This window comes from Oryctolagus cuniculus, chromosome 1 (genome assembly GCF_964237555.1).
Source record: "Oryctolagus cuniculus chromosome 1, mOryCun1.1, whole genome shotgun sequence".
Lineage (NCBI taxonomy): Eukaryota > Metazoa > Chordata > Mammalia > Lagomorpha > Leporidae > Oryctolagus > Oryctolagus cuniculus.
In genome coordinates, this window is record NC_091432.1 from 48,763,442 (window position 1) to 48,787,428 (window position 23,987).

The following is a 23,987-nucleotide window of genomic DNA, read 5'->3' on the forward strand; positions in this document are numbered from 1 at the left end:
ATATACTTATAATTACATTTTCCCCATGTTTTGACGATCCCTCATTCAATACTAAAAAATACATAACCAGGGAAGACATTTGGCCTAGCAGCTAAGCAATCAGTTAAGATGCGAAGGTCACATTATCAGAGTGCCTGGCTCTGATACCGGCCTTCTGCTGGATTCCAGCTTCCTGCTAATGCAGACCCTGGGAGGCAGCAGTGATGGCTCAAGTGGTTGAATTCTGGCAACCCACATGAGAGACCTGAATTGAGTTCCTGGTCCCTGGCTACACTGCCCACCACCCCACTGGGCTGGGCTGGCATTTGGAGATTGGATCAGTAGATGGGCTCTCCCTGGCCCTCATCAAATAAATAAATAAATAAATTTATCTATATCTATCCATCTATCTATCTTAACCAACAGAAGGCATGAAAGAGTAAAAAACAAAGAACAGATGAGACAAACAGCAAATAATGAGATGATCATATTAAATCCAGTTATGTTAAATTCAAATACATAAACTTTCCAATTAAAAGGAATAAATTGTAACCCTGGCTAAAGAGGCAAGACCCAACTATATTCTGTTTACAAAAGACACAAAAGGAAAAAAGAAGTGACACTCATCATAAGAAAGACAAAGGCACTATATTAACATGAGACAAAGTAGCCTTCAAGACAAGCAGTCTTACCATCACCAAGAAGGTGTATTTCAGGGCCAGTTTATCAGAATGCAAGAATCCTGTGTACCAAGTAACAGAGCTCTAAAATACAGCACGCAAAAACTCCCAGAACTCAAAGGGAAATAGACCCACAACAATAGTTGCAGATTTCAATACTAGTCTCTATGAGTGACAGAACAAACAAGAAAACATCAAAGATGTAGAAGATCCAAGCGACACTAACAATGATCTTGACCTAATTGACAACTAAAGGAAACTTCTGCCCTAAAATAATAGAATGCATATTATCTTCAAGCCTAATGAGAAATTCACCAGGACAAAACCCTATTCTGGGCCATGAAACACTCAGACTGTCATTGGAGTGGGCAGTGTGGTGCAGTGGGCAAAGCCACTGCTTTGGATGCCTGCACCCATATCAGAGCGCCTAGAATCCAGTCCCGCCTCCACTTGTCCAGCTTCTCATTTCCAATCCAGCAGGAATTCCTATGGAATGTGTGGAGGTTCCTTAAGGGCCATTCTATACAGCACGCAATGACTCATCAGCAGAAATGAGCCTAGAGCCCCCAATCTCCAGCCCAGAGTTCCTTTACCCTGTGGCCTTACCACTATGCTTGGCAGTGAGTGAATACCGCTTTGTTTGTAGAAGCCCCAGCTTTCCTGACCTCATGGCCAGAGGCAGGCTGTGCACATAGGAGCCCCTCAGTAATCAGGACTCCCAGCCCAGCGTTCCTCCACATGCCCCTCTGGGAGGCCACGGGTCCTGGGCAGGTTCTCCGGTGGTTGCCTGTGCCTGGGAAGTGGCCAGCTCACAACACACACTGCGACCTCTGTGTAAGAGTCCAGACCCTGGGCCTTTTTAGGGAGCTGTCACGTTGTGGGCAATGGGCAGCGTATGGAGTGAGAAGCCTGGGGTCTGAGTCACGGGGCCCCGGGCAGACCCGTTCCTCCACTCTGGCCTCAGCCTGAGGGTCTGCACCTACGTGGGAATGGGAACCCTCCCCTCTGCTTGGCCAGGGTTCCTCTGAGACTGAAGGCGGAAAAACATCCAAGAGCCTGAAACAGCACAGCTCCACCCAGCTGTCCCGTTCCTCCCTTGCCACCAGCCCCGACCTTTGTCTCCTTGGCTGTGGCTCTCAGGCCTGGACCAGGACTCCCAACCCATCCTTGACCTCCGCGTGGGCTGCAGGGCACAGGCCAACACTGTGGGGTCATGAGATGAGGAACCCAAGGCTCTTTTTGACCCAGACCCAGGACTGGCACCTGGGCGTGCAGAGCCCCATGCATCTGGACTTGTGGCCATCACCTGGCCCAGATAGGTTGAGAGCCGCGACACAGGCTTATTTGGTGGTCTTCAACCCATCAGTCCTCTAGGGCATGCCACACCCCCTGCTCCGCACTTCCATGCCAGCACCTCCCTTAATCCTCATGACGACCTGCTGAGCCAGTGCTCTTATTATTCCCATTTTACAGCTGAGAAACTGGGCTCCTTCCTTACCCAAGGCCACACAGTAGATAAGAAGCAGAGCCAGGCAGAATCCATCCCAGTTTGTCTCCCACAGCTCCATCCCTCTGCCAGGTTCCTTGCTGGCAATGTTAGCTGCCACAGGTCAGCCCAAGGCTAGAGCCTTCCCCATCAAGGTCAAGGCCCTGTGAGGTTTTCTTGCCCCACCCCACCCTGGGGTCCCTGGTTCTGCTGAGCTCAGGAGATGGTGGCAACACGGATGCATACCCTTGGGGACAGGCACAGCCCGAGAGGCAGGGCCCCCGGGCTGGCATGCTCAGGTTCAGCAGCTGCTGCTCACACGTCCGCTCCCTGCTCAGCTCCGGGTCTGCCTGCAGCTCAGTGCAGTTCACGAAGACCTGGCCTGCTGGGCAGGCCACAGCTGGAAGAGAACAGGACAGGTGCAGGAGCCCCCAGGGCCTCTGGGTAGGCTCTTGGCTCAGGGCTGGCCAGGGATGGCTGGGGGTCCCACAGCCAGAGGAGGTGGGAGAGACAGGCTTGGGTGCCTTGTGCCCTGGCTACCACAAGGGCATCACTTGGGTTCCTAGACACACACTGCAGAGATAGGGGCCTTTTCTCAGGATGCCTCTCCCAGGCTAGAGCCTTTGTCAAGAGAATAAGGAGCACAGGAGGTACAGGGTAGTCCAAGACCTGGCATGGGTTCGCCTCGTCCTCATCAGCCCCACTTGCCTCTCCAGGACTCCCCACGGTGGGAAGCCCCTGGAAGGGGCCTTGTCTCACAGTCACCCTTACCTGGGGCTCTGCTGTCACAGCTCATGACTCCATCTTTGCAGTGGCTGCAGAGAGAGTTGGGCGGGGTGGGGGGCATTGGGGCTGATTGCCCGGGCTCTGTACCCAGGGTTCAAACAGCAGCTCCACTCGCTCCCCCTCCCCCACCCACCCTGACCGGTCCCCTCTGCTGCAGTGTCTTCCAACGGCAGCTTCCCTTCCAAGGGGGGACCCACAAGGCTGCACCCAGGAAGCTCACCAGTGGCCTAGGGATGGGATGTCGCTGTCTCCGGGGGGATAGTCCACTCCTTGGAAGTGGCAGGAGCACTGGTTCCTATACAAACCACAGCAGAAGGAGGTGGGCAGACTCAGGAGCTGGGGTAGGGACTGCCAAGGGCAGGGCCACCACCCTGGCCAGCCACGGGCTTAAGGACATGGAGAGAAGCTGTGGCATCTACTGTGGCACATGACACATCCCCAGGGAGCAGGAAAGCCAGCCCAGCATCAGGGCCGGAGGCCAGGCCCAGAGTGGGGACCGCTGCCTCTGCCTGTAGCCCTCCCCCTCACTTCCCTCTGCCTCTGCTCAAACACCCCCTGCAGAAGGGCCTTCCACGCACACACACTCATTCACGGTCATAGCAACAGGACTCTTGTTTGCACTGCTCATGCTACCAGCGGGCACTCTGAGTGTGTGTGTGTGCGTGTGTGTGTGTGTGTGTGTGTGAGAGAGAGAGAGAGAGAGAGAGAGAGAGAGAGAGAGAGTCCCCCACTGCCCTAGAATGTGAGCTCCCAGAGCTCTGTTGGGTTTGTCACCAAATTCACAGGCCTAGAAACATCTGGAACATACAAGAAGGTCCATAACCACTTGTGGAAGGAGAAGGGAGATGAGCGGAAAGAGGCCCTCTTGGCAAGTGTGGCAGGAGAGCCAGAGCTAGGAAGGAGCTGGGAGGGGGGTCCCCAGGCAGATGCCCACTCACACACCTCCCTCACCGAGGTCTGGCCTGCAGCTCTGAGAAGAAGGGGGACACGAGAGGCCCGCCTTGGAGACCCCCGGCCACGTCTCCCTGCCCAACTCACAGGTCAAGCTGGCGCCACTCACCTAGGGACACAGAGGTCAGCTTGAGTGTCCAGGTAGGTGTCCGGTGGGCAGGCACAGCCTTCGACACACTCATCCCTGCTGAGGTCACCACCGCCATCAGCCCCACAGGCCTCGGGGCTGGCCAGGTCCTGGCAGGTTTGTCCACAAGGGGCCACACAAGGGCTGTACTTCTTGGTGGCCTCACAGGACAGCGCTGTAGTGAGAGAGGGCACCATGCTTTGTCTTCGTCCTTACAACAGTGTAGGTGGGATTGTCATCCAAATGAGAACTGAGACCCGGAAAAGTTAAGATGCTTCCCTGAGGTCACACAGCAGGTCAAGGTCAGAGATGTTATTGAAACCCAGGTCTGATTGTGGGGTCCTATTGCCTCTCACTACACTGGAATGACAATGCAGCAGGGGAGGGGGATAGAGAGGGCATTCGCCAAGTTCAGCCTGGAAAACCCCTCATTTCCTTTTCCTCATGGGTAGTGGAATCGGGGGGTGCTGGAGGTCATTCCCCCCATAACCTGGCACCCACCCATGTGCACCAGGGTGTGGTTCAAACACTCGCACCCCTCACTTCCAGGGCTGTAACACACACAGACTGGGAAGCTCCATTGTGCTGCCCCCAGCAGTCTCTCCAGGGCCCTCTGTCCCAAAACTCAGGCTGCCCTCCTCACCTCTCGGGGGTCTCCTGCTCACCGTCAGGGCCAGAGACCCTACTGACACCACCAAGCCCAGTCATCCCCAATCTGGGTGCACCTCAAAGCCACCTGGGGAGCACTTGAGAAACATAGTGCCTGCACCTGCTGCCAGATACGTGGATGTGACCCAGATGTGTGCATTTCTGGAAAGTTCCCATGGTGAGTCCAACGTGCAGCCAAAGTTAAGACCCACTGGTCCTGTTCAATCACCTCCAAGGAAGCTTAGGTTCAGAGAGGGGCAGGGCCTTACCCAGAGACACACAGCAACTTACTGCAGCACTGGAACAGAAAAGGCTGGCTTATGCCCTGTAACCCTTTAGACATGGGGCTGGTGATCCTGAACCAGCTCATTCTGGCTCCAGTGAGAAGGTGGCCCCGACTACGGTGATGGCAAGGCAGGTGGTAAAAAATGGATAAATGTGTGGGAATAGCGAGACTGACAGGACTTAGAGATGGATTCTGGGTACGGCTAGAGAAAAAGTCCCGAGTCACGTGTCCTAGATGTTCAGGTCTGGATAACCAAGGGCAGGGCGGCCCCTGGTAGGTGCAGGGAGCCAGACTAGTGGAGCCCGCGAGGCTTAGTGCAAAGTTCAGGGTGCAGGCTCCTCCTGCCCACCCTCCTGTGGGTGCACGAGAATGGGGCACTCACCACAGGCAGGCAGCTGGGCACGGAAGTCGATGGGGAGCCCGTGGCGCTGGCACAGGTGGGCGAAGTGGGCCAGCGTGGCGCACAGGCAGGGCTGCCCGCAGCGGCAGGCATCCCGGCGGCACTGCTCGAAGTAGGGCAGGGGGCTCAGGTATGCAGAGCAGGGCGCAAACAGCTCCCCCGTGAGCACGCTGCAGGACTGCACGGCGTAGGAGGCTGAACCCAGGAGGAACAGGGGCCAGGTGGTTAGCCAGCAGGCTTGCCTTGAGCCCAGCACGCAGCCACTCCTTCCTTTCCCATGGCCCAGGGGACTGTGTGCATGCGTGCATGGGTGCACATGTGCGTGTGTCCAGGAGGGATGCGGCAGGGGACTTCAGTGCACAGTTGCTGGGCTTGCGTGGCAGTGGTTTAGTAAAGTGGGTGTGCATCTGTGGCTGTTCATGGGCATGGAGGAGGGTGTGTGCATGTGCACACGTGTGTTTGCACTCACACACATTCATGCAATGCAGGCTACCTGCCAAGCATGAACCCATCTGGTGAGGGAAGATTCAGGAGTGAACAAAACCTACAGAAATCCCTGCTCTGGTGGAGCTTACACTGTGGCGAGGAGATGGTTCCCAAACCATTCACAGGGAACAGGAGAGGCAGGCAGTCTAAGGAGTGAGTGCAAGCCAGGGAGGAGCAGCGGGAGAGGGAGGTGGGGAGCAGGGAGGGCTCAGGGAGAAGGTGAGGTTCGAGCAAGAATCTGGAAGAGCGGGAAGAGCATTCCTGGGGAGGTCCTGGCCAGGGCAAAGACCCAGCTGCAGGGGCAGTGGCAAGGAGACCAGTGAGGCCTGATGGAGGCAGAGGAGGGAGGAGGAGGTGACATGGGGGCGGGGCCATGTGGAGGGCCACAGCGAGGACTTCAGACTCCACTGTGAGATGGCGCAGCCACTGTAAACGTGTGTGGACATGACTGTGGCAGAACACGAAGCTTCTGGTGTGCCTGACCCTCACCTCCTCTCCTGTCCCACTCCCTGTGGCTCTTCCTCTTCTTACCCCTCCTACCAACTTGGCCAGCACCCTGAGGCCCACAGTGCCCACCGCATCTCTCTTACAGCAGTCCCACCCCGCAGCCCGCTCCCTGTGCCTCCCCCCCCCAGCCCCTCATCTCACCAGCTTGCAGGTGCACATCGCAGGGGTCCAGCGGGGAGCCAGGAACCAGCGGAGAACAGGCAGACAGTGTTTTCCAAGAGTTCCCAAAGAGCTGTGGGGTGCTCTCGGGCACACCCACTGGGGACCTGCGGCCATGGCATAACCATACTCACACACTCGCCCACATGGACCCGGGGCACCAACAGCATACGCCTGGTAGGCACCTGCTTGCTCGCATACACACAGCCTCAGCATGGCACTCGGACACGTGCACTCACTGGAACATGTATGATGGATAGACACTACTTGCATACTCACCACACACATACACACACACAGGGCAAATAAATGCCAGACACACAGATAGCCAAATCAGTCTGCATAGCCACAAACACACACAAATTACATTTAATAGGCCCCAAAAGGGTTCACAATGTGTTTGGAGCACTTTGAACCCCAGCCCTTCACATCAGAAAGGGGAACACGCACATCAGGAGCACCCAACCTCACAGGGACAGAGATTTTCTACCTCCTCCCTTCTCCATGGGCGGCTCCTGAACACTCGCCGGCTCTCCTTGGCTCTCAAGGTTGGAAATGGTCCCCCATGGGGCAGGGAAGGAAGAGGGTACAAGTATGTTTCCTAGGTGTCACTAGCCCCTCCTAGAGACACCAAACCCTGGTGTAGCTGGTAGAGTGGAGAGAGACGATAATTCCAAAGGAACCAGGTCCTGCCTGGCACCTGGCACTCCCACATCATTGCCCAGGCAGAAAGAGCACTCGCATTGCCTAAAGCAGTATTCTCACCACAAGCAACCTACACACCAAGCCGAGGTCTGCCCTCACATCAGCCCAGCCTGGGAAGGCAGAGTGGAGTGCTGTGTTTTACAAAGTCCACGCATGCAAAGGCTCTCGGCTTTCTGTTGTTCATGGCAAATCTTATCCTCACTTCTGAGTAAACGATGCCTCCCATGTTTCCTTCTACAGCACTCGATGCATGGAACTTGAAGGTCCAGCCAGAACCTCCCACCTTCAGGACCGACCCTGTGTTCTCCCTTCTGGAATGTCTGACTCACGACCCCTTCTGAGTTCCTAAACTGTGTGCAGGCTTAAGGGGCCTTTCTCTCAACTCTCTGTGGGGGCTCTCAGGGTGTAAAGTCAGCAGCCTACAAGCACCAAGATGACATATATGGGTGAGGCTGGCCTGACCCGACAGAAAGAGAGAGTGTCGGTATTGCCAGCTCCCTGGGGATTTACTCTCCCCCAGAGATGGCTACAGTCAAATGAAAACAAACAAAACAATGAGTCAAATCAAACCCTGAGGTCACCCCATTTTAACACTTTGCAACCAAACAGCGTTTCTCAAGCTAGGGTCTGTAGACCTCAGGTACTATAACCACAGGCATGCTTATCAAGGAGATTCCTAGCTCACCTCCTAACAATCTTGAAGAATGGGACCTAAGAATCAGCATTTTAACAAGCTACCCCAGGCGAGTCTTCCCCATGCAGAGGATTGTGGGCCACCGCTTTAATGAAATTCCAATTTCATGGAGGAAGAATGTCTCAACAACCCGCTTAACGGTAGGGGACTAAATAACTAACGAAGCCTGTCACGGCCAAGGGAGACCAGTTCCGGAAAGGCTCTGTACACTCGGCCTTGGAGGGCCCGCCTATCCTCTCCTTCCGGTTCCGGGACAAGCGCACGTACAGGAAGTCGTCCTGCGTGTTGCCGTTGAAGGTGCCGCAGAGGCCCACGGTATCCTCCGCCCATCGCTGGTCCACCTGCAGGTACAGCCGCAGGCCTTCCCGGTCGTAGAGCAGCCGCACGCCCACGTTAGTCCTCACGCGCAGGAACACGGAGGACAACCGCCGAATCTCAAAGGCATCTGTGCAGAGAACCAGAAGGGAGGCGGAAGAAGCCTGTCCCCTACACAGCCCCCCACCACCCCTGCAGCCCGTGTACCCTGCTGCCGAGTTGCCTTGGGGAGCTTGGAAGAAACCATATTCAGTAATGAAATCAGAACCCAGGGGTAACCTCCCGGGTCTGAGCTCAGAAGTTCTCTTTCAGCATCAGTGCCTATGAAAGCTTTGCTGTCCCTAAGACGCAGGTCTGTGTTCCTGTCCAGACACGAGAATTCTATGATCAGCCACTTCCTCTCTTCACGGTGGCCCTCAGGAAGCCCACAGCACGATTTCAGACTCAACTGTGGCAAATTTAATTCTTGTTTTAATTGTCAATGTCCATGCTCTTTATTACTTATGTTTTTGTGGTCTTCTTGTACGCAGCACATCCCCACCCCTCCCCATCTTGAGTCACTATGCCATCCTGACCTGCCTGCCTGCCTTCTTAGTGTTCTCTTTACATTTTTTGTCCTTGGTACTGGATTGTAGGTCCTAACAGTGTCTCCATTTCTGCTACATGTGCTTCCTAGGGGCCGGCTGCCCCTAAGATCAGGGGGTGGGTCATCAGGCAGGATGCTAAACCGATGCTGAGTTTAGGATTGGAAAATGGTCCCATGCATGTGCTCACATGTGAGGAAGCCATCACACCACTGGGAAGGCCACTGCCTTGCTGGGGCGTGAATAAAGACACATTTTAGGAATCTGCATTTCTAGGACCAGAGTGTCCTCTGGCCTGGCCCACTCAGTCCTAGATCACTTCCTGCCTGTGTAGCAGGGCCTTTTGCCTAAGCAGCTTGGGAGAATGAACGTCCAGCTGCCCACCACTCTCCATTCACCCCAGGCCATACCGTCTGTGTAGGGCGGGGTGATCTTGTACTGGTCAAACAGAAGGACATCCCCCGCCTGGGTCAGCGTCACCTGCCTCCGAGGGTCCTGGTGCAGAATCACCGACACTGACTGGACACAGGCCCCATCCTGGTCCTAGAGAGAGAGGCAGAGAGGCCAGTGGGGCACAGGGGATCGTGCTGTCCTGCTGGCCCCAACAGAGCTTCCAGGGACAGGGACACCAGCCCAGCTGGAGAGGCAGACTCCTTGGAATGGTGGCAGAGCCCCCACAAGGGGGCAGGGCCTCGGATGGGAGGCAGTCAGTGGCAGGGCTTGGTGATGCCAACAGACATTAGCGTCTCTTCTCAAGTGGTCAGAGGCAGCATAGCAGAGATGGAACCCAGATGGCCCAAGTCCAGCCAAAGAGACACTGGCCTCCCCAACCTGACCCCGGCCCAGAACTTGGATTTCAGCCTTTATCTATGTAGCTCTTTCCACACGTCACCACCTGCATGCCACTGACAGGCAGACAGGAAATGCGCCAATATTTTCTGAGCCTTGGCTTCTCCATCTCTGACATGGATGGTCCATGGCGGGCCTATTCATACCTCCCTTCCGCGGGAAGACATCCCACACATGCATCTAAACATTGCATAAGCACCTACTGTGTCCCGGGACTTATGGATACATGGTAAACGAGACAGACATCAGGTGGATCCTCATGGAGCTAACATTCCCTGGCACACAGACGTTAACAATTACAAAGCTTATTTCACTATAATTGTGATCAGTACTGCAAGCAGCTATAGGGTGCTGGGAAAGTGAGAAAACCAGACTCATGGGATATGGCCTCGTGGGTAGAATGTTGGTCGAGACACTACATCCTGTATCTGGGGGCCTGGGTACACGCCCAGCTTCATCCCTTCCTGCTGATGCACACTCTAAGGGGCAGGGTGATCACTCACAAGTAACCGGCTTCCTGCCACCCACATGGAAGATCTACATGAGTTCCCAGTTCCTGGCTTTGGTCACAACCTGGGACCACTGTGGCCACTTAGGGATTGAGTCAGGAAACAAGAACTCTATCAAATTAAAAAAAAAAAAAAAAAAGTTGGAGCCAGTGCCATGAAATAGCAGGTAAAGTCACCACCTGCAGTGCTGGCATCCCACATAGCTGCCAGTTCAAGTCCTGGCTGCTCCACTTCCAATTCAGCTCTCTGCTGTGGCCTGGGAAAGCAGTAGAAGATGGCCCAAGTCCTTGGGCCCCTGCACCCATGTGGGAGACCCGGAAGAAGCTCCTGGCTTCAGATTGGCACAGCTCCAGCTGTTGCAGCCATCTAGGGAGTAAACCAGCCGATGGAAGACCTCTCTCTCTCTCTCTGCCTCTGCCTCTCTAACTCTGCCTTTCAAATAAATAAATAAATCTTTAATAAAAAAAAGTTAATGAACAAAGACAACTAGATTTAGTCTGCAGAGGTAGGAAAGACACCCTAAAGAATGACAATAATTATCATAACAAAAGCCTTAATCATCCTCTACAATTTTAAGATTACTAATATGGAGTTGCCATGGGTTCTAATTCCTTTATATACAGTCACTCACTTAGTCCTCATAGTAATGATTATACAAGGGCCACTAGTGGTCCCATTTTGCAGATCAGAAAATGGAGGCACAAAAACGGGCTACTTGAACTGTGATCTGAAGGGTGCTAGAAGCTGCTGGGCAGAGGCAGAGGCCACGGAGGAGGGAAGCAGCTGGGCTGAAGGCACAGCCTGTACCAGAGCCCTGATGCAGGGCACGTTTCGTGCTCCCAGGGCATGAGGAAGGCCAGAGAGGCCAGAGCCTGCCGGGCAGTGGGTTAGGGGACTGGTCAGCCAGGCCCTGTAATAGTTCTGGGCTTTCTCCTGAGGCAGAGGAGGTGTAACAGGAGAGTGACATCATCAGGTGCAGTGAAATGAGGGAACAACTTTTCAAAAAGACTCCATGCCACAAGCCACAGCCGTCCCTGAGTTCCTGCCCGGAGGCACAAGCTCCCCGAGACAGTCAGAATCCTGGTGTGTAAAACATCATCTCCCAAGTCAGAGCCACTGCTTCCGGTCCCCTCCGGGCACGGCACTGGCTGGGGAAGGAAGCCCACGCTCCGCAGTCAAAGTCTCAGGTTCAATGCCTGCCATGGGAGCAGTGAGCCCTTAGAGAGTTCACTTCTCCAAGTCTCGGCTCTCTCCTCTGCACACCATGTGCAGATGATCTAATCCAGTTCGGTCTCCCATACACCCTCACTTCACTACCCACAGCAGCTGCCTAAATGCATTCTAGAACATTCTAGCCTCATTCCTTTGCTCATACAGTCTAACCAACTCCCACAGTGCCCTCCCTCCCATCCTCATAGATACGCTCTTTCTACTGATGGTGTTAGGCCACTCAGGTGGCTCAGCACAAACACGGCCTCCGCCACGAGACTCCCCGAGTCTTCCTTCTGCTCGGCAGGTCCACTTCCTCCAAGAAGCCCCTCCCGGGATGCGCTCGCAAAGTGACCTAAGGCCACGAGTGACCTCCCTAAGGCCGTGAGCTCCAGGAGGGTGGGGTGGGGCTGAGTCACCCTGTGACAACCACCACCCCCCCAACACACACACACACACTCTCACTGTTCCCGAAACGGGGCTGGCTCGGGCCTGGCCCTCTGTGGGCTCATCACGCAGATGAAGCCACAGGCAGAGACTCGGCTCACAGCGACAAGAGCCGGCGATCAGGAAGCGCTGTCCAGCAGTGAAACGGGTCACCGCCCGCCAAGGCTGGCCAGCCACCAGACCAGGGTTCATAGGGGTTGGCTCAGCACCATCAGCCCGGAGTTGGTGCAGTCACCACTGAGAGGCAAACCCACAAACACCCTAGACCTGCAAGGTGGCCATTTCCTTGGTCATGTTCAGAGGCGGCTATACAGCTCCGAGGTCACCTCTTCCAGGAAGCCTCTCCTGATCCACCTTACCCCCCTCCCGCCTGATGCCCAGGTAGAAAAACAGCAGTGAGTTCCTCACTGGAGATCCAGCCTGCACTCCCCAGGCCTCACCACTGCTGTAACATAGCGGGTTGTGGGGTCACTTGCCTGCCTCACCCACAGAGACACGTCTCCCTCATCCCACTCTCCGAGCCCCACACAGCTTGTGCACATGTAGGCATCTGGTGTTTGCTGAATCAACAGGTGAGCGGCTGGATGAACATGGAGATATTGAAGATACAATTCAGTGAAGCAGAGAAGACAGTAGAATAAGACCCATTGTAGAGACACTTTTTTTAACTACTGAGGCCGGAGAAAGGGAGCGGACTCCCAGCCAGTAGAGTGAGCCACACCCCAGTCTCTTGCCCATGGCTCTGCCCAATGAGAAGCAGCAGCAGATAGGCCATGGAAAGACCTGGGGTCCTGAGTCCACCAGACCAGCAGGGGCAGTGGGCCGGGGGGTCGCCAGCCCTTACCAGGCCACACGGGGCGTTCTGCAGCGTCACTGTGAAGGTTCCGGAGGAGCGGCTCTTGGCCAGGATGTACTGGCACGTGGCGGGGAACGTGTACCGGCGGCCATCGAAGGTGGTGAAGTGGATGTCACCAGTCACCGAGCACTCGGCTGAGGGGCAGAGAAGGCCACTGACCCAGGGGTGCAGCCCCCCACCCCCACCCCAGGAACTGTCCCCGCCCTCGAGGGTCCTGCACCCGGAGGTGTGCATCATGGGAACTGGAGCAGTGTGAGGCGCCTTTGCTCTAAGCGCCCTGCTCAACGGGCTGACACTCCTGCCCCGGGGACCCATCTGGGAGGCACAGCCCTGCCCCAGGCATCTCCCTCCGCAGGAAGAGCAGGCCTTGAGCTTGGGGACCAGTCTCAGTGCACGTCCCCCACAAGCTCAGGAGGGTCTGCGGCCACGCAGGGCCCTGCGTAAAACCCTTCCCAGCCCAGGGCCCACATGCCAGGCCCTGGATCTCAGTCTCCACTCACAGACGCACGATCACCAAGTGCCCGCCCTACGCAGAGCTACACCGGACTCTGTAAAACCCCTGGTGGCAGCAGCAGCTGGGGTAATCCAGCAGTCAGTCAGGCTTAGCCTGTGGAGCCGAGGGACTCCCTCACCCCCATCCCCCTGGCCCCCGGAGCGCCCCCGCCCCCAATCAAGCACCCACAGTGGGGCTCAGACATACCTGGGCAGACAGCTGTGCTACACACCCACTTGCCCGCGGTGCACGTGCTGAAATGGAGACCCGGGAGGCAGGGGTGACCCCTCCAGGCCAGAGCTGGGTGTGGGAGATCGTGGGGCCCACGGTGTTCCTGTCTCTAGAATGGGTGGAGATCTCCCCACCAGACTGGACCTAATGGGTCCCTGGGATTCCGGAGTGTGGGCGGGTGGCCCTGCACCATCAGGGCTCCCAGCCGCATAGGGGCAGCCCCGGCAGCGGCACCCCTCGCCGCCCCCGCACTGGGCACAGACCAGGTGTTGCAGTCTTCCTTCACCACGGCGCCAGGTGGGTGCAGGGTGCCATGGAACTCACAGGGACACTCAGCTGGTGCCACGCAGCCTCCGTCCTCAAAGATCAGCCCTAAGGTGACAGCAGGTACCCACTCAACTCCATCTCTCCTTCCTGTTCACAAACCACCTGCGGCTCCCCGGGGCCAGCGATAAAGATCCCCTCATCCAAGCTCTTCCACCTCCAAGCATCTTTTAGACTTTCTCCTCTGTAAAACCCAGGCTCTGGCCAGGCAGATAATCCCACCTGCAGACCCTCACGCGGACGACCATCCACGCCCCCAACATGCACACTGCACACTAACTAGCTTCTCCACATCGCCTCTCAAAAGCCTACCTCTGTATCTAAGCAATACACCTCCTCCAGGAAGCCTTCCCTGACAACTTCTCCCCCTACTGACTCCTCTCGGCTAAATCCCCAGGCTGACTTTTACCACATCATGCCTTAAACCAGAGTCCTATGTCTGCCTGATCCCTGAAACCAGATTCTGATCCCCAGAGGCAATGCCTGTATCTTTATATATTTTTTAAGCTTTTTTTTTTTTTTGACAGGCAGAGTGGACAGTGAGAGAGAGAGACAGAGAGAAAGGTCTTCCTTTGCCGTTGGTTCACTCTCCAATGGCCACCGTGGCCAGCGCTCTGTGGCTGGCGCACCGCGCTGATCCGATGGCAGGAGCCAGGTGCTTCTCCTGGTCTCCCATGGGGTGCAGGGCCCAAGCGCTTGGGCCATCCTCCACTGCACTCCCTGGCCACAGCAGAGAGCTGGCCTGGAAGAAGGGCAACCGGGACAGAATCCGGCGCCCTGACCGGGACTAGAACCCGGTGTTCCAGCGCCGCAAGGCGGAGGATTAGCCTATTGAGCCACGGCTCCGGCCTATATATTTTCATCTCAACCCTCCACCCGGCCAAGTGAGTTGCACACCATAGCTGTGCTGCAAGGTTAGACGCTGGGGAAGTATGTGCAGAGGAAGGACCTTGTGCAGAAATGAATGCCCACAGGCCCTGTCCTCCACGCACCATAAAAAGCTCTGTCCTGAGAAAACCAGAGCTCCCGAGAGCCTCTCGGAGGCCACAGTTCTGCCCCATCCCTCCTCCCTCCAGCCACCTGTACATTTCTTCACCTACTGCTTGTTTGCCACTTCATTCATTCATTCCACCAACAGGCATCCTCCGAGTAGCCTGCTTCATCACACCCACATGAGCCCAGCCAAGCAGCCGCTGCCAGGCTCCCACTCCCACCCCCAGCATACCGTTGGGGCAGTAGCAGCCGTCCACGCAGGCAATCTCGCTGTCCACGCAGGACGCCCGGGGCTGGCAGGAGGCGGGGCAGCAGGCGATGCACTCGTTGTAGGTAAATTCCTTCTCCTTACAGTGCACAGCTTGGGGGTGGGGGGAGTGGAGCTTGTGTTCTGTCAGCTCTACCAGGACCCAGCCCCTAGCCCAGGCTCTGATCTTCCTGAACCGCTGGTCCCCAAGCAAGCACTGAGGACCCAGGAAATTGGCAAGGGCCTGGGGGGGCTCTGACAGCCACCTTCCTCACTGTGTGGCCCCAAGCCACTTCCTCCCACTCGGCCTCAGCATTGCCATCTGCCACTTAGGGATGGCACCTCAGGGAGCATAGCTCCAACGTGAGTGATTCTGAGCAGGACAGGATGCTGGGGTCAGAGGATGCCACCCACAGCCCCAGGCCAGAGCTTGTCTGCCCGCCCCCCCCCCCACCCGTGTACACCTACTGCATTGCCGGAGCTGGGTCCTCCAGCCCTGCAAGGGCCGGCCCGCCTGGGCACACGCCCGGGCATACTCTGCCAGTGCCCGGCACCACGTGGCTTCATCACCCACAGATCTGTGCAGGGAAAATTGAGGGTCGCATTGGAACACGGCCCAAGCAGCATCCTTGGAGGCTGCTAGGGCTTCCCAGCACCCTTCCTCCACACCCAGCTGGGAAAGGGAGCCAGGAAGGGAGGCAGAGCCCTAGACGTGAGACAGGAAGCCTGGCTTCTAGACCCAGCACCGCCACTGCCTTGCCATGCCACCAGAGGGCAGTCCCCTGGCTGAATGAGGAGACTCCGTCCCACCCAGGGCAGATACCAACTTCAGAGCTTCGGGAAGCCGCTCTCTGGGGACCTGGGGCCATCAGGCTTGGGGGCTCACGTGCTGAGTCCTCACTCTGGGATGGGATGGGTTCCCCCACAGCGCCCCCTCCCGCCTCACCCACGCCCCGCTGCCCACTCACTGGCAGAGATCGCTGGTACAGCTGGCCGTGAAGGGCAGAGGGCTGACGTAGGCGTGGCAAGCGTCAAACGGGGGCCGCAGCAGCGCCTCGCACCGCTCATACACGCCCTGGGGCAAGGGCCAGAACCGAGGGCTAAGAAACCGGCAGGGCCACCAGAGCCCTCAGAGCTCACCAGCCTCATATGGGGTCCCCAACCTGGGCTCCAGGGAGATGGGGAGAGGGGTAGAGAGGAGAGGGAAGGGGCCACAGGCAGCAGCCATCCTGGGCCCCCACGGTAACTTTCCTAAAGTTGGACGGGGAACCGAGGCGAACCAGGCATGAGTAGGGGCTGGGAGGTGAGGGACCTTCCCTGGGGTCCTGACCTGCATGGCTCCCGGGCTCTGCTGCAGGCATGGAGGGCGGGGCGGGGAGGAGGTCGTGGGGCCTGGGGGCTGGTTGGGAGCCTGCTGCTGCCAGCTGTGCACAAACTCTGCCACATCGTCCGTCAGCTTCCCTGCAGGGAATGGCAGCACGCTCAGGGCGGCACAGTAGCCAAGAGCCTGGCTCCTGAGCACCTGCCCTAATGAGCGCTCCCCGCTCAGCCAGCCTCCTGTCAACGCTGTCTGGTCGTCACCTTCGAGCTGCGCCGGCTTCAGAGAAGACGGCACTGTGCAGGTGGAGGGGAGCGGAGGAGGGAGAGCCTGAGCAAGTTCCTGTGCCTCCCTGGGGCTGTTTCCCCAGCCACAGCGAACGCCCCTCCCCAACACGAGTGTCGCAAGGGATGCGATTAGACCCTGAGCCCTTCACCTTTCCATGTGTTCACTCCTACGCAGTTACCTGTAGCCCTGGCTAGGCCCTTTCTCCTCCTGGATCTCTCTGGACCCTGGCTTCCTCCCCTGCACCCACCCCAGGGCCAATCCTACCTGGAAAAGTGCACATTGCAACTGAACACATCCTTGTAGGAACTCTCATTACAATGACTCTTTAAATCATTCCTTCCACTAAGACCATTTTACAGAACAGGCAACAGGTCACAGTGGTTTGGAAGGGGCCCTGGCCTACCACTGGGTCTTTAACAGTGCGACCGTGACTCCAGAGCTCTGCTCCCCCCATCTCCTCCAGCCTCTCCCAGCCTGTCCAAACCCTGTCAGAGGCTCCCACACCGTGCCTCACCATAGCTGGTCACCAGGTCATCCTGGGGGTCAGCATTGTTGTTCCCACACAGGCCGTGGGTCCAGCCCAGGAACTCGGGGCTCATCTTGATGTAGACAGCCGAGGCGCCATCCCAGGCGAGCGTGAAGGCTGACCGCTGATGCACCAGGACATAGCCCGCCAGGCGCTGCAGGCGCATGCTCTCCAGTACCAGTGGCAGTTGGACTCTGTGGTGCACAGCTCCAGAGAGTCCATGCCATCTCTGTAGGGCCCAGACCCTTCAGCCAGGGACCAGCTACCCCGTGATCTGAGCTCCCCTCTGAATTCCCAAGTGCCTGGAAGTACTCCCAAGAGAGGGATTTTTTCGCCTCCAGAGCTGGTTCACACCCCAAATGCGAGTAATGGCTGAGTGGGGGCCAAGCCAAAACTGGGAATCGGGAGTATAATCCAGGCCACCCACATGGCTGACACGGACATAAGCACTTGAGCTATCCCAGGGTGCACATTAGCAGCAAGGCGGAATCAGGAATGAAGCAATACTTGGACCCAGGCACCCAGATATGGAATGCACCTTAATGACATGGAGGGAAAAAAAAAAAAAAGCCCATCCCTACGGTGCCCACCAGCCCAGAGGGGTATCTGTCACTCAAACTGCCGCTACATCATCAGAAAGCAGGGTCAGTGATCCAATTGGGATGATTGGTATACAATTGTGGAAGACAAACAGTGAGCCCAGTTGATCAGTAAACTGGAAAGCTGCAGGGTCTGGGGGTGCAGAAGCTCGGCCAGCACACCCAGCTCACCTGCCAGTCTGCTTCCGCCCCCATGGTGGAACTGCTGTTTATCCCCCAGGGCCAATCTCCCCAGGCTTGACCAGGGCAGAAGAGCCCCTGTGCTCTACCCCCAGCATCAGGGAGAGGGGCACCGTTGTCAGGGATACCTCATGCCTCCGTGGGTGACCTCCTTGGCCAAGCGGATCTCCTGCTCACCCGCGAGGAAGAGGCTCACAGATCTGGAGCAGGCGTACGGGGAGGGGCCGCACTGCGGGTCGTTGTGCACCTGAGGGGGTTCAGAGGCCAGTGACAGGTGCCCGTCACCAGCCTGCAGGAATGTCCCAGCCTGTGCGCTTGCACCAAGGCTGGCTGCCCACCCCTGCGTGCCAAGCACCCTTCTTCTGTGAACACCCCGGTTCCCACAGCAGCACAGGGAAAGGGGGACGAGAGCCATGACGGCATTTCAGAGAGGTGGCAGTGGATGTGCAGGGAGGTGACGTGTGCCTTAGCCGCATACACAGCTAAGGAAGTGACAGAGCTGGTCCTAAGCACGGCCTGTGTGGCTTAGCTCCCAGGGCTCCTTCCAGTCCCTTGTGCTGCTCCCCTATTTCTGGTCTCCTTATCCCACTGAGTGAAGGCTGAAGGACACACCCACCCAGCCCACACTCCTACAGCACGTGTGCGCACGCACACGCGCACGCACACACACTCCACAATGCACTCTGCGGCATGCTCCATGCACACACTACAGGCGATCTCACCCCACACCCCTGGCAGGCAGGGCCAAGACCACCCCCGCACACACAGCCACACACCCATCCTTCAAAGGCAGAGTGGACAGATGCCCAGCACCTGAGGAGGAGGCCTAACGCTGCCTGCCTGCCTGCCTGCCTGCCCGCCGTTCCTGGAAGCCCTCCCTGGGAAGGAGCCTGCCCCGACACACAGGTGAGGGGCTGGAGCCCCACAGCTCCATGTGGGATCTGCCAGACACCCCAGGCCGGCAAGAAATGTTTTGCAAGCTTCTTTGTCCATGACCCCCAGTAAGACAGACAATATATAAACAAAATAAATTATAAATAAGTTTTATAAAATAGTGCTTAGCCCTATTACTATGTAAGACATTCTTATGCGGCTCCCCCCACCCCAGACTCTCCTCCGGGTGCATGTGCATCGGCCTGCACTGGAGGGTGGTCCCCCACCCCACACATGTGGTCAGTGTGTCCGTCGGTTTGTGGCACAGGGAGGTCACCCACGTACTCATGCGTTTAGCACGAATCCACATACTGAAAACACCGCTCAAAAAGACCTGGCCCCTGGCCTGGAAAGCGGACGCCTGCGAGAGGAAAGCAAGCCAGAGCAGAGGTTTGCAGGAGAAAGGTGGTGACACATCACGATGTGCAACCTCCGCTACGGACAGGTGCTCCTGGTCAGCTCAGGAAGGGAGGCCATGGGGAAAGGCTTCTGGAGGCGGTGGCTCCACGCCCCCCACTGCCCACTTTACCTCAGGCCTGAGCACCCACAGACTGTTCCCCTTTCCTAGAATGGTCCCATCCCCCCCCCCCCCCCCGCCCCTGTACTCGTCACTCAGCTAACTCCAGTTCTTTCTTCAGGTCCAAGTTAACTGTCACGCCCTCCAGGAAGCCTTCCCCGATCACCACTCTTCCCAATCAACGAGGGCCGGTTTCCGTGGCGTGCTCTTTTAGCATCTGGCATTTCTCCTTGCTGGCACCAAATCACAATTGAAATAATTCACTGGGTTTCTTCTCCACTAAACTGCGAGCTCCATAAGGCCAAAGGCCACCTCTGGGGTGCTGGCCTCAGGGCCCCTTATCCGCCAACCCTCGGGCCGAGAAGAGCACAGTCGGCACATAATAAATCCTTGTACCGGATGAACGAGTGACTGAATGAGCAGCCAGGGGTAATCGGCAGCAAGCAGGTGAGCACAGCCCGAGGAGCCCTTGGCTCCTTCGAGAAGTGCAGGGTCCCTGGGCAGGAGCCAGGGTGTGGATAGGGACAGCAAGTGCCTGCCCTGCTAACGGTGACACGCAGAGCCCAGGCCTGGACCTGGGGTCAGGGCAGGGCAGTGGAGGGCTCACCTGGATGGAGAAGCTCTGCCCCTCGGGCTCGTGGCGCCCCACCAGCGTGTAGCTGCCCTTCCCCGAGAGGTAGTAGTAGAGGCCGTCAAATGTCTCCACGTGGTTCTGCCCCCACGCCCGGCAGATGCTGTCCCGCTCAGGGCCGGCGTTGTACACTGCAGCAGGGGAGAGCGTGAGCGTCCCTGGGTGGCTGCAGTGATGCGGCTGGAGGCCCCGCCCCGTGTCCCTGCATCCCGGCCCCTGCCAGGTGGACAAGCCCACACTCACCCATCTGGCAGCGCGGGCCGGTGGCGTTGAAGCGTCTGCAGTCGCAGAAGGCTGGGTGCACACACTCGCCCCCGTTGAAGCAGGAGAACATGTCTGGCACGGGGACACAGAGGCATCTCCCCAGCAGAGGCCAGTAAGGCTGCCCCTCTGTCCTACCGGGCCCTCTCCACGGCCCCCATCACAGGCAGCCAGTGCGAGTGGGGTACGAGTGGCTGCTTCAGGCCACTGCCAGGCAGATAGGGCGTGGGGTGGGGCAGAGTCTTGCAGTTTCTGCCTCCAGTGTGCACAGTGGACCCAGGCCGGCCCACCTGGCCCTCAGTCCCCTGAGCCCAGAGCCTGGCTGGCAGGCCCAGCAGGTCCAGCTGAATCCAGAGCTGCAGGCTGAGTAGGGGCTGCCCAGGGCTCTCCATGTCCTACACTCCCTCACTACACCACAGGCTCTGGGGTGCGGGCCCAAGTGCAACCAAAGGCAGGGTGGGGGGAGAACCTTGTGCAAGTTCTGGGAGACACAGCAGCACAAATGGTCTCAGGTGAAAGGAAACAGCAGGGTGTGGGGAATGAAGGGGCTGTGGTGTGCTAGGGGAGGCTGAGGACTCGGGACAGGGGAGGGTGGAGACCACGGACACGGGTGGACACAGACACAGGGTGAGTGAGGGGAAGGAGGCCGGGGCCACAGGAAAGGAGAGGGGTGGCTACAGAAGAGTGGACAGGCTGAAGAGGCCCCTGAAGCCGGGGGAGGCGGAGGGTGGACCCCTAGCTGGCCTCACGCAGGGGGAGGGGGAGGCCTGGGCCACGCTCCTACGACAGGACTTCCGCAGGAAGCTCGCCTCGGGCAGGAAAGGGAGCGCAGAGCAGCACTGGGGGCCAGGGCTGGGGAGAGCAGAGACTCCGAGCAGGGAGAAGAGGCCCCAGGAGGCCCCTGGGACGGTGCCACTTACAAGACGGAGCGCACTTGGCGCGATGCAGCCGCCTCTCCCAGGAAGACATGGCCAAGGAGTCCAGGGCTCCAGCTTCCTTTCAGGGACGGGAGGAGGGGGAGGAGGACCTGGTCAAGGGCTGCCCTCGGGACGACTCCTGGGCGGCCCTCCTGGAGGTCCCAGCTCTTCCTGTTCATCACCTGCACTGCACCGAGGGAGCCCCCGCCACCACTGCCACCCCACCGCTACTCCTCCCAGAGAGGTACAGGGAATGTTCTGGACCAGGCATTTTTCCTGCAAGGTGGCGTCTGTGCCGCAAGCCAGTGAGCCCAAGGCCTAAACATCTGCCTTGCCCCTCCTGGCCTTGTCCTCCCCCTCCCTCCTTCCCCAGCAAACCATTGTGTTCGCCACAGCCCTGCACAAAAGCCCCTTGTCTGGAGGCCAAACCTGAGGCGGAGCCCAGAAAAGCAGCCCCTCGCCCCAGGCCACCCTCAACCTTCCTCTGGGCTCTCCCAGCAACAGCGCAAGCCGTACCTCCCACCTCACCACTCTCTGTCCCCAGAGCTCAGCTGCAAAGCCAGGGTGTGTGGAGCAGGCGGGTAGGCGGGTGGGCAGGCAGAACGCGGCTAGCAAACCCTGCCCTGCAAACAGAATTGCGGGCATCTGGTCTCTCCACACACAACCTGTCCTGAACCTCGTGGGCGCTCAGTCACCACCCGGCCAGATGCCCGGGGGGGCCTAACCTGCCAGCTGGGTACAATGCACAGGACACAGTCCCTGCCCCGTGGAGCCATGCTCTTAATGATTCACAGCCACCAAGTCACGGGCCACCCTGCGGCCGTCTGTCCCCCACATCTTCCTCGGAACCCTGACTCCCTGTTGCAGACCCCAGCTCTCTGCCCACCCCTGGTCTGTCCATCTGACTCCCTGGGCAGTCATAGCCCAGGACGTGCCAGCTATCCACGTCCTCACCCAGCAATGCAGGCTCAGCCCTTGGAGTCAGGCCCCCCCAGCAGGGCGGCCATCGATCTTAGGGGGCCCCCAGAGGCCACCGGAAGTGAGAAGGTGGGGCAGGGATGGGAAAAATAATCAGTGCATCCTCCCACAGCCACAGGGAGCCCAGACGCCTTGTCCTCCTCGGGCCCCTGCTCCTCACCCCACCCCACTCCAGATGTGGTCTGAGACTCCATATCATGAACGAATATTCTGAGGATATTTGTGCCTCTGATGAACACATTAACAAGACCCAGTAGCAGGTTCTATCTCAGTGATGAGCATAAATAGTATCTAGAGACAGCAGTAGCTTGCAGATGCCAGGAAAACCTCTGTGATTGACAGACTGCTCATCTTACGGGTAGAACCTATAGTAATATTTGAATGCATGCCTAAATGTCATTCAATTGAGATTTGCAAAAACGTTTTTCCCCCTTCCAAGTTCACAGACCCTCTGGTCTACACCATCAGTTCTCTGGGGATGGCTGAGTTCTGTGGGGGTGGGGAGGGGTTGAAGTGAACGTTGGCCAGTTGCTGGTCTGGATCCTGCCTACTCCCTTCCCAAACAGGAACCCTCTTGTGGCCCTGGGCTGTGGGCCTCTGCCCTGTTGCCCTAGAGGAAGACCATCCTAACTCCTTATCACTCAAAGGAGGAATGGGAGAAGCCTGGTCCACCGGCTTGTGACCCCTCCTCAGAGAAAAAGGGGGGAATCTGCCCCGGAGAGCGGCGAGGAGGGAAGGGGTTCTTGGACTCCTGTGGGGGCACTCCTGGTGCAGGGGGATGGGCCTAGCTCCCCAGGAGACCTCGGTGCACCTGCCCGCTGAGGCAGTCATCCACCTACCTCAATTTCCCTGCCTGTAAAAAGAAGAGCCACACTGCTTTTCTCAAACTGTATGCGAGTGGGATTCTAAAGCTTGGAGCCCCGGGAAAGTGGGCACGTGGGAAGTAAAATCCATGTTAGAGAAGCAGCAGGCCCAGTCCCCCCCACCCCCACCCCACCCCACCTCGGGCCTTCCCAAATAACAGGTGCTGGGGACTCATGCTTTGCTGTTACAAATGATGCTCACCACCTGCTGGCACAAGAGGCTACGAGAGCGAGGGCTGGGGCAGCGGCACCTGAGCTGAGGCTCGAGCTGCTGTGGGGGACCCCAGGTGGGCTGCAGTAAGGAACAAAAGCAGTCCAGCACTAAACAAAGAACCATGGCACCTGAGTCAGAGATCAACGGAGTTTGGCAAAGGGAGAGAGAACAAAAACTGCCAGACCTCTCCCCAGGGCGCAGGATCCTGGGTGAGCGGGCTACAGGAAGGCAGCTCAGGGCTCTGCAGGTGGCCCAGTTTCGGCCTGGCCTCCCAGAGCAGCACTGTTGGGACGCCACTTAGCGGTGAGGGGTCTACCCCAGGGTGGCGGGCTTTGGGAAGGAGAAGGCCACTGTCTAAACCCTCACCTTCCTCCTTGCACCTGCGGGGATTAGCCATCTTAAAAAAAAAAAAAGAAAGAAAGAAAGCTGGCTATAGGGCCCCACAAAGTTAGGTAAGTGGGAATAGAAGTGTTTGGGAACCGTGCACACTTCAGACACACCGGTCCCCATTTCAGTTACACCTTGGACTTCCTCCCGGTGGAGGCGCCCCAGCCTCCAGAGTTCTTTGCTGGCCTCAGGCCGAGACAGAGACAAGCCCCCAGGCCAGCGAAGCCCGCCTTTCCCAGGCCGCCCCTTACCTGGCTTCCCATGGCTGCTGTTGCCGCGACCCCTAGGGAGACGGCCCCCTCCTGGTGGCTGCCACTAGAAGAGAAACAAGCCTGGCGTGGGTGGAGAGCCAGAAAGGAACCGTGTAACCCCCACCCCACACCCTAGACCCCTGGGCTCCCCTGTGCCCGAGGCCGGAATAAAG

General features: G+C 57.8%; 1 protein-coding gene across 1 annotated transcript in view; it reads right to left on the reverse strand.

Moving 5' to 3' along the window:
- The window catches only part of OTOG (otogelin), a 94,633-nt gene that overhangs the window by 69,446 nt on the left and 1,200 nt on the right, over positions 1-23,987 (reverse strand). The window contains exons 3-23 of the mRNA XM_051833935.2: positions 23,815-23,878; positions 21,125-21,200; positions 20,187-20,279; positions 19,920-20,074; positions 17,991-18,109; positions 17,072-17,277; positions 16,282-16,412; positions 15,920-16,026; positions 15,420-15,529; positions 14,937-15,065; positions 13,651-13,759; positions 13,364-13,410; positions 12,652-12,797; positions 9,204-9,336; positions 8,162-8,339; positions 6,478-6,602; positions 5,326-5,538; positions 3,992-4,184; positions 3,152-3,226; positions 2,917-2,960; positions 2,392-2,545 (exon numbers count right to left, since the gene is read on the reverse strand). Of these exons, the coding sequence (XP_051689895.2) occupies positions 2,392-2,545; positions 2,917-2,960; positions 3,152-3,226; positions 3,992-4,184; positions 5,326-5,538; positions 6,478-6,602; positions 8,162-8,339; positions 9,204-9,336; positions 12,652-12,797; positions 13,364-13,410; positions 13,651-13,759; positions 14,937-15,065; positions 15,420-15,529; positions 15,920-16,026; positions 16,282-16,412; positions 17,072-17,277; positions 17,991-18,109; positions 19,920-20,074; positions 20,187-20,279; positions 21,125-21,200; positions 23,815-23,878 (2,607 nt within the window). The remainder of the gene's footprint in view (positions 1-2,391; positions 2,546-2,916; positions 2,961-3,151; positions 3,227-3,991; positions 4,185-5,325; positions 5,539-6,477; positions 6,603-8,161; positions 8,340-9,203; positions 9,337-12,651; positions 12,798-13,363; positions 13,411-13,650; positions 13,760-14,936; positions 15,066-15,419; positions 15,530-15,919; positions 16,027-16,281; positions 16,413-17,071; positions 17,278-17,990; positions 18,110-19,919; positions 20,075-20,186; positions 20,280-21,124; positions 21,201-23,814; positions 23,879-23,987) is intronic.